This window comes from Mobula hypostoma, chromosome Y (genome assembly GCF_963921235.1).
Source record: "Mobula hypostoma chromosome Y, sMobHyp1.1, whole genome shotgun sequence".
In the NCBI taxonomy this organism is placed as follows: domain Eukaryota; kingdom Metazoa; phylum Chordata; class Chondrichthyes; order Myliobatiformes; family Myliobatidae; genus Mobula; species Mobula hypostoma.
In genome coordinates, this window is record NC_086130.1 from 4,588,107 (window position 1) to 4,600,673 (window position 12,567).

The following is a 12,567-nucleotide window of genomic DNA, read 5'->3' on the forward strand; positions in this document are numbered from 1 at the left end:
GCCCCCTTCTTAAATAGCGGAGTGACATTTGCAATCTTCCAGTCCTTCGGAACCATGCCAGAATCTATTGACATTTGAAAAATCATCGCTAATGCCTCCGCAATCTCCACAGCTACTTCCTTCAGAACACGCGGGTGCATTCCATCTGGTCCAGGAGATTTATTTACCTCTAGACTATTCAGCTTCCTGAGTACTTTCTCTGTCGTAATTGTGACTGCGCACACTTCTCTTCCCTGCCACCCTTGAGTGTCCGATATACTGCTAATGTCTTCCTCAGTGAAGACTGATGCAAAATACTCATTTAGTTCCTCTGCCATCTCCTTATCTCCCATTATAATTTCTCCAGCATCATTTTCTATCGGTCCTATATCTACTCTCACCTATCTTTTACTGTTTATATACTTGAAAAAGCTTTTTGTATCCTCTTTGATATTATTTGCTAGCTTCCTTTCACTGTTAATTTTTTCCCTCTTAATGATCTTCTTGGTTTCCTTTTGTAAGGTTTTAAAAACTTCCCAATCCTCTGTCTTCCCACTAATTTTCCTTCCTGGTATGCCCTCTCCTTTGCTTTAACTTTGGCTTTGACCTCTCTTGTCAATCACAGTTGCATCCTTTTTCCATTGGAAAATTTCTTCTTTTTTGGAATATACCTGTCTTGCACCTTCTTCACTTCTCGCATAAACTCCAGCCACTGCTGCTCTGCCGTCTTTCCTGCCAGTGTCCCTTTCCAGTCAACTTTGGCCAGTTCCTCTCTCATGCCACTGTAATTTCCTTTACTCCACTGAAATACCGACACATCAGATTTCGGCTTCTCTTTTTCAAATTTCACAGTGAACTCAGTCATATTATGATCACTGCCTCCTAAGGGTTCCTTCACCTCAATCTCTCTAATCACCTCCAGTTCATTACACAATACCAATCCAGTACAGTCGATCCCCTAGCGGGCTCAGCAACAAGCTGTTCTAAAACGCCATCTCGCAGACATTCTACAAATTCTCTTTCTTGAGATCCAGTGCCGACCTGATTTTCCCAATCCACTTGCATGTTAAAATCCCCCACAATTATCATAACACTGCCCTTCTGACAAGCCTTTTCTATTTCCAGTTGTAATTTGTAGTCCACATCCCTGCAGCTGTTTGGAGGCCTATAAATTACTGCCATCAGGGTCTTTTAACCCCTGCAATTTCTTAGCTCAACCCATAAAGATTCTGCACCTTCCGATCCTATATCACCTCTTTCTAATGATTTAATATCATTCCTTACCAATAAAGCCACGCCTACCTTCCTATCCTTCTGATACACCGTGTATCCTTGGACGTTCAGCTCCCAGAGACATGCATTCTTTAGCCAGGTCTCAGTGATGGCCACGATATCATACCTGCCAATCTGTAGCTGTACGACAAGATCATCCACCTTATTCCTTATGCTGCGTGCATTTAAATATAACATCTTGAGACCAGTATTTGGTACTTTTCGCTTTGATTTCACTGCAACTTTATTGCACTGCAACTCATCCCAATGGCTACAAATTTGCCCCATCACCTGCTTGTCTTTCTTGACATCTTTACTGCTTACTATGATAGATTTATTTATGTTTTCCCCTTCCTCTGCTCTGTCATTCTGGTTCCTATCCCCCTGCCAAATTAGTTTATACCTTCCCCAACAGCTGTATTAAACTTTCCCGCCAGGATATTGGTTCCTTTCGGGTTCAGGTGTAATCTGTCCTTTTTGAACAGGTCATACTTGCCCCAGAAGAGATCTCAATTATCCAAGAATCTGAAGCCCTGCCCCCTGCACCAGTCTCTCAGCCACGCATTCATCTGCCTGATCCTACTATTCTTGCCCTCGCTAGCATGTGGCACAGGTAGCAATCCCGAGATTACTACCCTGGAGGTCCTGCTTCTCAGCTTCCTTCCTAACTCCTGGAAATCTCTCTTCAGGACCTCCTCCTTTGTCCTATCTATGTCATTGGACATCACGTACCCTGGCACCTGGGAGGCAACACACCATGCGGCTATCTCTATCAGGCTCACAGAATCTCCTGTCCGTTCCACTGACTATGGAATCCCCCACGACTACCGCATTTCTCTTCTCTCTCCTTCTCTCCTGCACAACAGCGCCATGCTCAGTGCCAGAGACCCGGTCACTGTGGGCGTCCCCTGTCAGGTCATCCCCCTCAACAGCATCCAGAACAATATATTTGTTGCTGAGGGGGCAGCCACAGGTGTGCTCTCCACTATCCGGGCATTTCCCTTCCCTCGCTTGACAGTGACCCAGTTTTCTGACCCCTGTAGCCTAGCGATGACTACCTCCCTGTAGCTCCTGTCTATCACCTCTTCACTTTGCCTGATAAGCAGTAGGTCATCAAGCTGCAGCTCCAGATCCCGAACACAGTCTCTGAGGAGCTGCATCTCAGTACACCTGGCGCAGATATAGCCATCAGGGAGGCTGGAGGTCTCCCAGGATTCCCACATCTGACACCCTGAACAAAGCACTAACCCTGCAGGCATGCTATCTAATTCTACAGGAATGAAACAGGTAAAATAAGTCTGCTCACCCACTTACCTTGCTAAACAGACGCTCTTTTTAAACCGTTAGCTCGTACTGTTAGCTGTGAGAGCCCTGCTGTTCCTGTCTGTCTGGGCCGATCCACAAAAGGAGGGAGGGGTGGGGAGAGAAAAAATAGAGTTGGTGCTTCACTCTCGCCTCTTCCCGTTGAAGCCAAAGCCCTACACTCTGCTCCCACTCACTCAGCTGCCCGCGGGTGGTCTTTTTAAAGTCTCTGCGGTGTCCTGATGATGTCACACGCCTGCGCAGTCTCGTCCTTCTTGCACTCAAAGTTTTTTTAAAAACTGCCTTCCTTCAGAATTCAGCTCCCACATCACTCTGTAGTCCCGATCCAAAATCTAAATCCATTAGTTTTTTATTGGATTTTGCATTCAAAGGCAGTGGTGTTCCTATACCAGGCCATAATGCAGCCCGTCAATACAGTTTCTACCACACATCTATAGAGGTTTAGTTGTTGATATTCATGATAGATTGAGGGTGACTAAATTTCTAGACGTTGTTTGATTCCCTTATCAACGGAGAGAAAGGTCTTGGTAAGTTTCCCAGAAATTGGTATTGACATATTGACAAGAACATATGAAGCCACACTATCACATGGAATGTGTGAGCATAAAGCACTGTCTAATATTTTTTCACAAGATGGTATGTAAACTACTTGCCTTAAGTTGTCAAGGCATTGAGTACAAGTACAAAGAAGTTATGTTACAGTTTTATAAAATTCTGGTTCAGCTGCACCTGTAGTTTTGCATTCATTTCTGGGCACTTTATAATAATAATACAGAAACAAAGGAGAGAGTCATGATGTAGAAATGGAATTAGGACATTCAGCCCATTGAGTCTGTTCTACCATTCTAACATGACTGATTTATTATTCCTCTTAACACATTCACTGACTCCTGCCCGTTATCTTTGACATGTTTATTAATCAGGAACCTATCAACCCACTGACTTGACTTGCACAGCTATCTATGGCAATGAATTCCACAGCTTTACTACTCTATAGTTAAAGAAACTCATCCACATCTCTGTTCTAAAGGGATGACCTTATGTTTTAATAGTTATATCTATGCACTTGTAATGCTACAGTTATACTGTAATTTCCTTTGGGATCAATAAAGTATCTATCTCTCTACATTCCACCAATATTGAGATCAACCTCTCCATGACAATTCTAGGTCTTTCAATATTCAATAGATTTCAGTGCGATGTTCATTTATTCTTCTAAACTCCAGCAAGTACAGACCCAGAGCCGTCAAATACTGCTCCTATATTAACATTCCCTTCTCATAAATCTCTGCTGAATGATTTCCAATCACTGCACATTCATTCTTACATAAGAGGCATTTAAAAATGCTTGCATTACGCAAAGTGCAAACTGCCCACTTGGGGACTTGCATTTAAGGTGAGGAAGATTAGTTCAAAGCCCAGCTATTTTTTACAGGGAGCGCAGCAATTTTTAATGTTCTACCAGCACACAAAATAGAAACAAATAAAATAAAGGTATTTAAGAGAGACACATGAAAAGTGCAGGAAAGGAGAAATAAGGACAAGGTGTATGTAGAAGGAATTGGTTTATTTAGGCATTTTAACTAGTTTTAGTTAGGCATTTAAGCATTGTCAGTTTGGCTAATGGGGAAATTCAGATTTTGCTGAGCTTAATTTGATATTTTTTGAATTCCAAATGGATATACAGTTTCTTGGTTTGTAAGTTTAAGCTGACTTAATCAGATAAATGACTATTCTGCAGTGTGATAAGGGGACTGCACTGACATAATTATGCTTTGTTCCTGTAATCTGGAATAGGAAGCTTGTCTAACTTTAAATGATCCTTGTTCCAATCCGTTTTGACATCAACTCTGTGATTGAATTGTCCAGGCAAATGCATTTAATGTTAATTTTATTTAACATGGTGAAGGTGATTGATCTGCTAATTTTGATTCAATATGTTTTAGTAGTGAAATCACACATTAAAAATAAATTCTCCTGAAATGAAATGTTAAGTTTATCATAAGTGTTTATGCTTTTTCACCTAAATTACTGAAAGAGGCAAACATGAGGAATTCTGCTGATGCTGGAAATTCAAGCAACACACATCAAATTTGCTGGTGAACGCAGCAGGCCAGGCAGCATCTCTAGGAAGAGGTACAGTCGACGTTTCAGGCCCAGACCCTTCGTCAGGACTAACCGTCGCCTATATAAAGTAAAAGTACTTTTCCACAAACATTGCCCGAACTGTTCTCCGCAGCGAAAGTCTCATGCAAGCGCTCTCCACAGAAACACGACGCAAGCACTCTCCAGTAACCTTTAAGCTATGAAGCTACCAAATAACACATAAAAATACACAGCCGATATAAAGCAGAAATAATGTATGTACAGTATAGTATCACTTACAGGAATCGGGAAGACAGCTTGCCAAGCACACTGATGATGGTGTGTTAGACTGAGTTGGTGGAGGTTGGGGTGGTACAGTGGCCCCCACCTTCCGGGCAGCGAACCGATACCGATCCGCGAAGCATGCAGGGGTACAGCAGTAGCTGGGAGGCACACAGCACATCTTTAAGATAAAAGCCAAAATAAACATAATAACAAAATAAACATGCTAATTAATTAGGTGCCGGGCTAACTTCAAAATTAAAGTCATGCTTTATCATTACTCATTCGGTTTCGATTGTTATCCTTTCCTCTTCCAATTGCATCAGCTCTTCATCTATCAGTTCTTGGTCATGGGATGCCAAAACCTCTTCAACATCATCTTCGTCAACTTCCACAAGCCAGACTCACTTTGTCCTTACTTGGTTCGCCACGATCAAAACGCTTAATTATGTCTAGTTTTATGCTAAGTGTAACACCCTTATGAGTTCTTTTAGGCTTTTCCGTTCCGTAGAACTCATCTTGCAAACTGCTGCTCACAGGCACATGTTTAAGCAATGCCGGTGAGAATGCCATTCCGAATCCAGGGGAGAGCGGCTGCTCAGGGCATGCGCTGATTTTTTTTTCGCGCCCTGCCTTTTTTCGTAACAGTGAGAACACCTTCTGTTAGCAAAAGCAGGGAACTAACGTAGGTCTTTCGTAACAGTGAGGTTTCGTAAAGCGAACATTCAAAAAGCAGCAGACACCTGTATCCACATCCTTCCCGTAGTGAAGTGACCAGAAATGAACACAGTACTCCAAGTGGGGTCTAACCAAGGTCTTACATAACTGCAACATTACCTCATGACTCTTGAACTCAGTCCCATGGTTAATGAATGCCAACACAGCATATGCCCTCTTAACAACACTTTCAATCTGAGCAGTAGCTCCTGAGTGTCCAGTGGACACCACCCTAAGATATCTGTGATCCTCCATACTGCCAAGAGTCTTACCATTAATATTATATTCTGCCTTAAAATTTCACCTTTCAAAATGAACCACTTCACACTTACCTGGTTTGAAGTCCATCTGCCACTTCTCAGCCCGGTTCTGCATCTTGTTGGTGTCCTGCTGTAACCTCTGACAGCCCTCCACACTATGCACAACTCCCCCAACCTTTGCGTCATCAGCAAACTTACTAATCCAACCTTCTACTTCCTCATCCAGGTCATTTATAAGAATCACAAAGAGGAGGGGTCCCAGAACAGATTCCTGTGGAACACCACTGATCGCCAACCTCCATGCAGAATACGAACCATCTACAACCACCGTATGCCTTCTGTGGGCAAGCCAATTCTGGATCCACCCAAAGCAAGATGTCCTTGAATCCCATACTTACTTATTTTCTGAATGAAAGTAGAGATTGACTTACTTTGTCCAGACTGTAAACAAAATGACTTCATCACCTTGTGTAGATAGATTGCTGTTTCTAGACTTGTCTCTCCTTATTTTGTAGGAAGTTAAATAGTCACTACTGTTCAGGCAAGAATAGTGTACTAGAGATCCTGATAATTTTAATCCTATGAAATAATTCATGCTTCTTATTCCTCCAGACTGGCAGAGAGTGAACAGATTTTAGCTGGTGGAATACTGAACAAACAGAAAAGACATGATGATATTACTACAGAGTTTGGAGATTCAGCATGTTTTTCATTGTCTTTATTAGGACATATATACTGGTAAGTATACCGCTGTGTGTTGGATTTTAAATTTTTGATTGGTTTTGAGTCTTTCTGAAGAGATGTATGAATATCTAAAGTAATATCATTTCAGATTAGGATGGTATAAGGGAATGTGTGCTGCATCTGCAATCAAAAATCTAAAATGTTAATCTAAATGTTCAGATTTGACCATCTAAATCCAGCTGTGTGCGACTTTGAACGTGAGCCAGGATATGCACACCTTTCAATAGTGAAATTTTATATGTATGTTACGAACAAGAATAATTGAAATGAGTAATTACAAATGACTTTTGATTTGGCTGTCAATGTAGCACTTACTGCCACCAAATAAAGTTAGATTCAGAGATTCAAAGTCCACACATTATCAAGAGTCATGTGTTTTACTGAAACATGGCTGCCCGAGGACATGCCCAATCAGAGCGTTTCCATAGAGGGCTTCCAGACTGTTTGAGCTGACCGGAATTGCAGAGAGCGGTAAGCGTAAAGGAGGGGAGCTTGCGGTTCTGGTAAACAACAGATGGTGCAATCCTGGGCATATTACGATCAAGGAACGGGTCTGTAGCCCGGATATTGAACTTTTTGCTGTTAGACTCTGGCCATATTATTTGCCAAGGGAAATCTCGCATGCAATTGTGGTTGTTATGTACATCCCTCCCTCTGCCAACCCGACATCAGCGTGTAACATCATTTACACCGTCATAGCCAGATTACAAACCCAGCACCCGAGTGTCCTCATTACCATCTCGGGTGACTTCAACCAGGTTACCATGGCTAGAACACTGTCCAACTTCACGCAGTATGTGAGCTGTACAACCAGAGGGGAAAGGACTATGGATTTGATGTACACTAACGTTAAGGATGCATATAGCTCCTCTCCCCTCCTGCAACCTCGAGGACAGTGAGAAAATGGTCGGAGGAGGCTTAACGAGGTGCTCCAGGGTTGTTTTGAGGTGACAGACTGGCAGGCACTCTGTGAGCCACATGGAGAGGATATTGATGGGCTCACAGAGCACATCACTGATTACATCAACTTCTGTGTGGACTGCAATGGTCCGACAAGAACTGTCCTTTGTTATTCAAATAACAAGCCATGGGTGACAAAGGACATTAAGGACATCCTGAACGCTAAAAAGAGGGCGTTTAGAGATGGAAATAGGGGGGAGCTGAGGGCAATACAGAGGGACCTGAAAGCCAGGATCAGGGAGGCTAAAGACAGTTACAGGAGGAAGCTTGACTGGAAACTCCAGCAGAACAACATGAGAGAGGTCTGGAGGGGGATGAGGACCATCACTGGGTTCCGGCAAACTAGCAACAAAGGAGCTGAAGGCAGTGTGGAGATTTGACATTGTGGCCCCTGCCCGTCCCCCACATGAGTCATCTGTTGTCGGCCCCCAACCAACGCATATTCCACTCTCCCCTCCTACCCCTCCACAGTCCCCCACCCTGCTGTCATGACTATATCCCTTCCCCACACGAAACCACCACGGTGGGCTTCACAGCTGAATAGGTGAGAAGACAGCTGAAACGTCTCAACCCAAGCAAGGCTGCAGGACCGGATGATGTCAGTACCAGGGTGCTCAAAGCCTGTGCCCCTCAGCGATGTGGAGTACTTCGCCATGTCTTCAACCTGAGCCTGAGGCTCCGGAGGGTTCCTGTACCGTGCCTGCCTCGGCCCTGTACCGAAGACGCCGTGCCCCAGTGGCCTCAATGACTACAGACCAGTGGCATTGACCTCTCACATCATGAAGACTCTGGAGAGATTTGTTCTGGAGCTGCTCCGGCCTATGGTCAGGCCACACCTAGATCCCCTCCAGTTCGCCTACCAGCCCCGACTAGGAGTTGAGGATGTCATCGTCTACCTGCTGAACCGTGTCTACGCCCTCCTGGACAAGCCAGCGAGCACTGTGCGGGTCATGTTTTTTGACTTCTTCAGTGCGTTCAACACCAGCCGCTCTGCTCTGCTGGGGGAGAAGCTGACAGCGATGTAGGTGGATGCTTTCCTGGTGTCATGGATTCTTGATTACCTGACTGGCAGACCACAGTACATGAGCTTGAAACACTGTGCATCCAACAGAGTGATCAGCAGCACTGGGGCTCCACAGGGGACTGTCTTGTCTCCCTTTCTCTTCACCTTTTACACCTCAGACTTCAACTACTGCACAGAGTCTTGTCATCTTCAGAAGTTTTCTGATGACTCTGCCATAGTTGGATGCATCAGCAAGGGAGATGAGGCTGAGTACAGGGCTACGGTAGGAAACTTTGTCACGTGGTGTGAGCAGAATTATCTGCAGCTTAATGTGAAAAAGGCTAAGGAGCTGTGGTAGACCTGAGGAGAGCTAAGGTACCAGTGACCGCTGTTTCTATCCAGGGAGTCAGTGTGGACATGGTGGAGGATTACAAATACCTGGGATACGAATTGACAATAAACTGGACTGGTCAAAGAACACTGAGGCTGTCTACAAGAAGGGTCAGAGCCGTCTCTATTTCCTGAGGAGACTGAGGTCCTTTAACATCTGCCGGACGATGCTGAGGATGTTCTACGAGTCTGTGGTGGCCAGTGCTATCATGTTTGCTGTTGTGTGCTGGGACAGCAGGCTGAGGGTAGCAGACACCAACAGAATCAACATACTCATTCGTAAGGCCAGTGATGATGTGGGGATGGAACTGGTCTCTCTGACGGTGGTGTCTGGAAAGAGGATGCTGTCCAAGTTGCATGCCATCTTGGTCAATATCTCCCATCCACTACATAATGTACTGGGTGGGCACAGGAGTACATTCAGCCAGAGACTCATTCCACCGAGATGCAACACAGAGCGTCATAGGAAGTCATTCCTGCCTGTGGCCACCAAACTTTACAAGTTCTGCCTTGGAGGGTCAGACACTCTGAACCAATAGGCTGGTCCTGGACTTATTTCCTGGCATAATTTACATATTACTATTTAACTATTTATGGTGCAACTGTAACGAAAACCAATTTCCCCCGGGATCAGTAAAGTATGACTATGACTATGACTAAACCTTTTTGCAGTATACAACCCTGAGATTTATCTTTCTGTAAACAGCCATGAAACAAAGAAGCACCCTGGAACCTATTCAAAGAAAACATTGAACTCCCAAAACAACAACAATATCAAAACAAATTGCACCGACAGCAAAAAAAAACGAATGAACAGCACACAGAATATTAAACATCAAAGCAGAGTCTTGAAACAGTCTAAGTATATTCAGTTTAGTTCAGTTCACTTCAGTTTAGCATTTTTGTCATTCATTGTATGCAAGCCACAGTCAGTCCACCCCAACCAAAATTGTGCAAAATAGCTATAAAGAAAAGGAGCAGTAAAACAGAACCCAGAAACACGTATAATATTAACTGCGGAGTCCTTTAAAATTGAATCCAATCCAGATACCACATGGTCAAACAGTGCCAAAGACTCAAGACTCCTGCAGTTTCCATGAACAAAAGGGAGAGGGAGCCAGTCAAACATGGGTAGACGACACCGAACACCCGCTCTAATCCTCATTGAATTTTTTTTTGTAATTTATTTTTTATTGAATTTCATCATCAAACAAACATTTCCATAAGATGTATTTCAGATACTGTACATGTATATCATATGATCATATTTGTCACAAATCTCCACATAATATTTATCTGGGTATACACTTATAGAAACGAGAGGAAAGAAGGAACAGTCGAAAGAAGAAAACTATGTACAGAGTAGGGTCTGATCTTTATTTTACAACATATTCATTTACTTGTGAGAATAAAATCAGGCCTATGAGGTGTTAGGTAGTTAAACCATTATTCCCAGTATGAATAAAATTGTTCCAACTTACAATTAACAGATGCTGTTATCTTCTCCATTTTGTAAATGTCCATTGTAATTTCTATCTATACATTTAAAGCTGGGCTCTCGTGTGATAACCATTTCCTGGTAAGGGTCTTTTTACCAGCAACCAGCAGTATGTACATTCATTAAATAGTTATCTCTTTTCAACCATTTTTGAGGTATATACCCAAAATATTTGGTCTTACTTTCTAAGGCATTTCATATTTAAAGATGTATCCCACTCCAATAGTCTTTGATAACGGAGTATGCCCAGAAAATATGATGATGGTTTGCATTTTGATTTCCACAATTTCTCCAGCAAACAGTGGGGGTTACTATCATGCAACACACATAAAAGTTGCTGGTGAACGCAGCAGGCCAGGCAGCCTCTCTAGGAATAGAGGTAGTCGACGTTTCAGGCCGAGACCCTTTGTCAGGTCTATAATTATATGGTTGTACCTCTTCCTAGAGATGTTGCCTGGCCTGCTGCGTTCACCAGCAACTTTTATGTGTGTTGCTTGAAATTCCAGCATCTGCAGATTTCAAAACGCAAACAACAGGAATTCTGCAGATGCTGGAAATTCAAGCAACACACATCAAAGTTGCTGGTGAACGCAGCAGGCCAGGCAGCATCTCTAGAAAGAGGTGCAGTCGACGTTTCAGGCCAAGACCCTTCGTCAGGACTAACCGAAGGAAGAGTGAGTAAGGGATTTGAAAGTTGGAGGGGGAGGGAAGATCCAAAATGATAGAAGACAGGAGGGGGAGGGATGGAGCCAAGAGCTGGACAGGTGATAGGCAAAAGGGATACGAGAGGATCATGGGACAGGAGGTCTGGGAAGAAAGACAAGGTGGGGGGGACCCAGAGTATGGGCAAGGGGTATATTCAGAGGGACAGAGGGAGAAAAAGGAGAGTGAGAGAAAGAATGTGTGTATAAAAATAAGTAACAGATGGGGTATGAGGGGAGAGGTGGGGCATTAGCAGAAGTTAGAGAAGTCGATGTTTATGCCATCAGGTTGGAGGCTACCCAGACGGAATATAAGATGTTGTTCCTCCAACCTGAGTGTGGCTTCATCTTTACAGTAGAGGAGGCCATGGATAGAAATGTCAGAATGGGAATGGGATGTGGAACTAAAATGTGTGGCCACTGGGAGATCCTGCTTTCTCTGGCGGACAGAGCATAGGTGTTCAGCAAAGCGGTCTCCCAGTCTGCGTCGGGTCTCACCAATATATAAAAGGCCACATCGGGAGCACCGGACGCAGTATATCACCCCAGCCGACTCACAGGTGAAGTGTTGCCTCACCTGGAAGGACTGTTTGGGGCCCTGAATGGTGGTAAGGGAGGAAGTGTAAGGGCATGTGTAGCACTTGTTCCGCTTACACGGATAAGTGCCAGGAGGGAGATCAGTGGGGAGGGATGGGGGGGACGAATGGACAAGGGAGTCGCGTAGGGAACGATCCCTGCGGAATGCAGGGGGAGGGAGGGAAAGATGTGCTTAGTGGTGGGATCCCGTTGGAGGTGGTGGAAGTTACGGAGAATAATATGTTGGACCCGGAGGCTGGTGGGGTGGTAGGTGAGGACCAGGGGAACCCTATTCCTAGTGGGGTGGCAGGAGGATGGAGTGAGAGCAGATGTACGTGAAATGGGGGAGATAAGTTTAAGAGCAGAGTTGATAGTGGAGGAAGGGAAGCCCTTTTCTTTAAAAAAAGAAGACATCTCCTTCGTCCTAGAATGAAAAGCCTCTGTCCCCCACTTTTCCTTCGCTACATCGACGACTGCATTGGCGCTGCTACCTGCACGCATGCAGTCGTTGACTTTATTAACTTTGCCTCCAACTTTCACCCTGCCCTCAAGTTTACCTGGTCCTCCCTCCCCTTTCTAGATCTTTCCGTCTCTGTCTCTGGAGACAGCTTATCCTCTGATGTCTACTATAAGCCTACTGACTCTCACAGCTATCTGGACTATTCCTCTTCTCACCCTGTCTCTTGCAAAAACGCCATCCCCTTCTCGCAATTCCTCCGTCTCCGCCGCATCTGCTCTCAGGATGAGGCTTTTCATTCTAGGACGAGGGAGATGTCT

At 44.3% G+C, this 12,567-nt stretch overlaps 1 protein-coding gene across 1 annotated transcript in view; it reads left to right on the top strand.

Annotated features, from left to right (window-relative positions):
• LOC134341076 (cell division cycle protein 27 homolog) overlaps positions 1-12,567 on the top strand; it is a 272,971-nt gene that overhangs the window by 33,216 nt on the left and 227,188 nt on the right. The window contains exon 4 of the mRNA XM_063038824.1: positions 6,531-6,656. Within this exon, the coding sequence (XP_062894894.1) occupies positions 6,531-6,656 (126 nt within the window). The remainder of the gene's footprint in view (positions 1-6,530; positions 6,657-12,567) is intronic.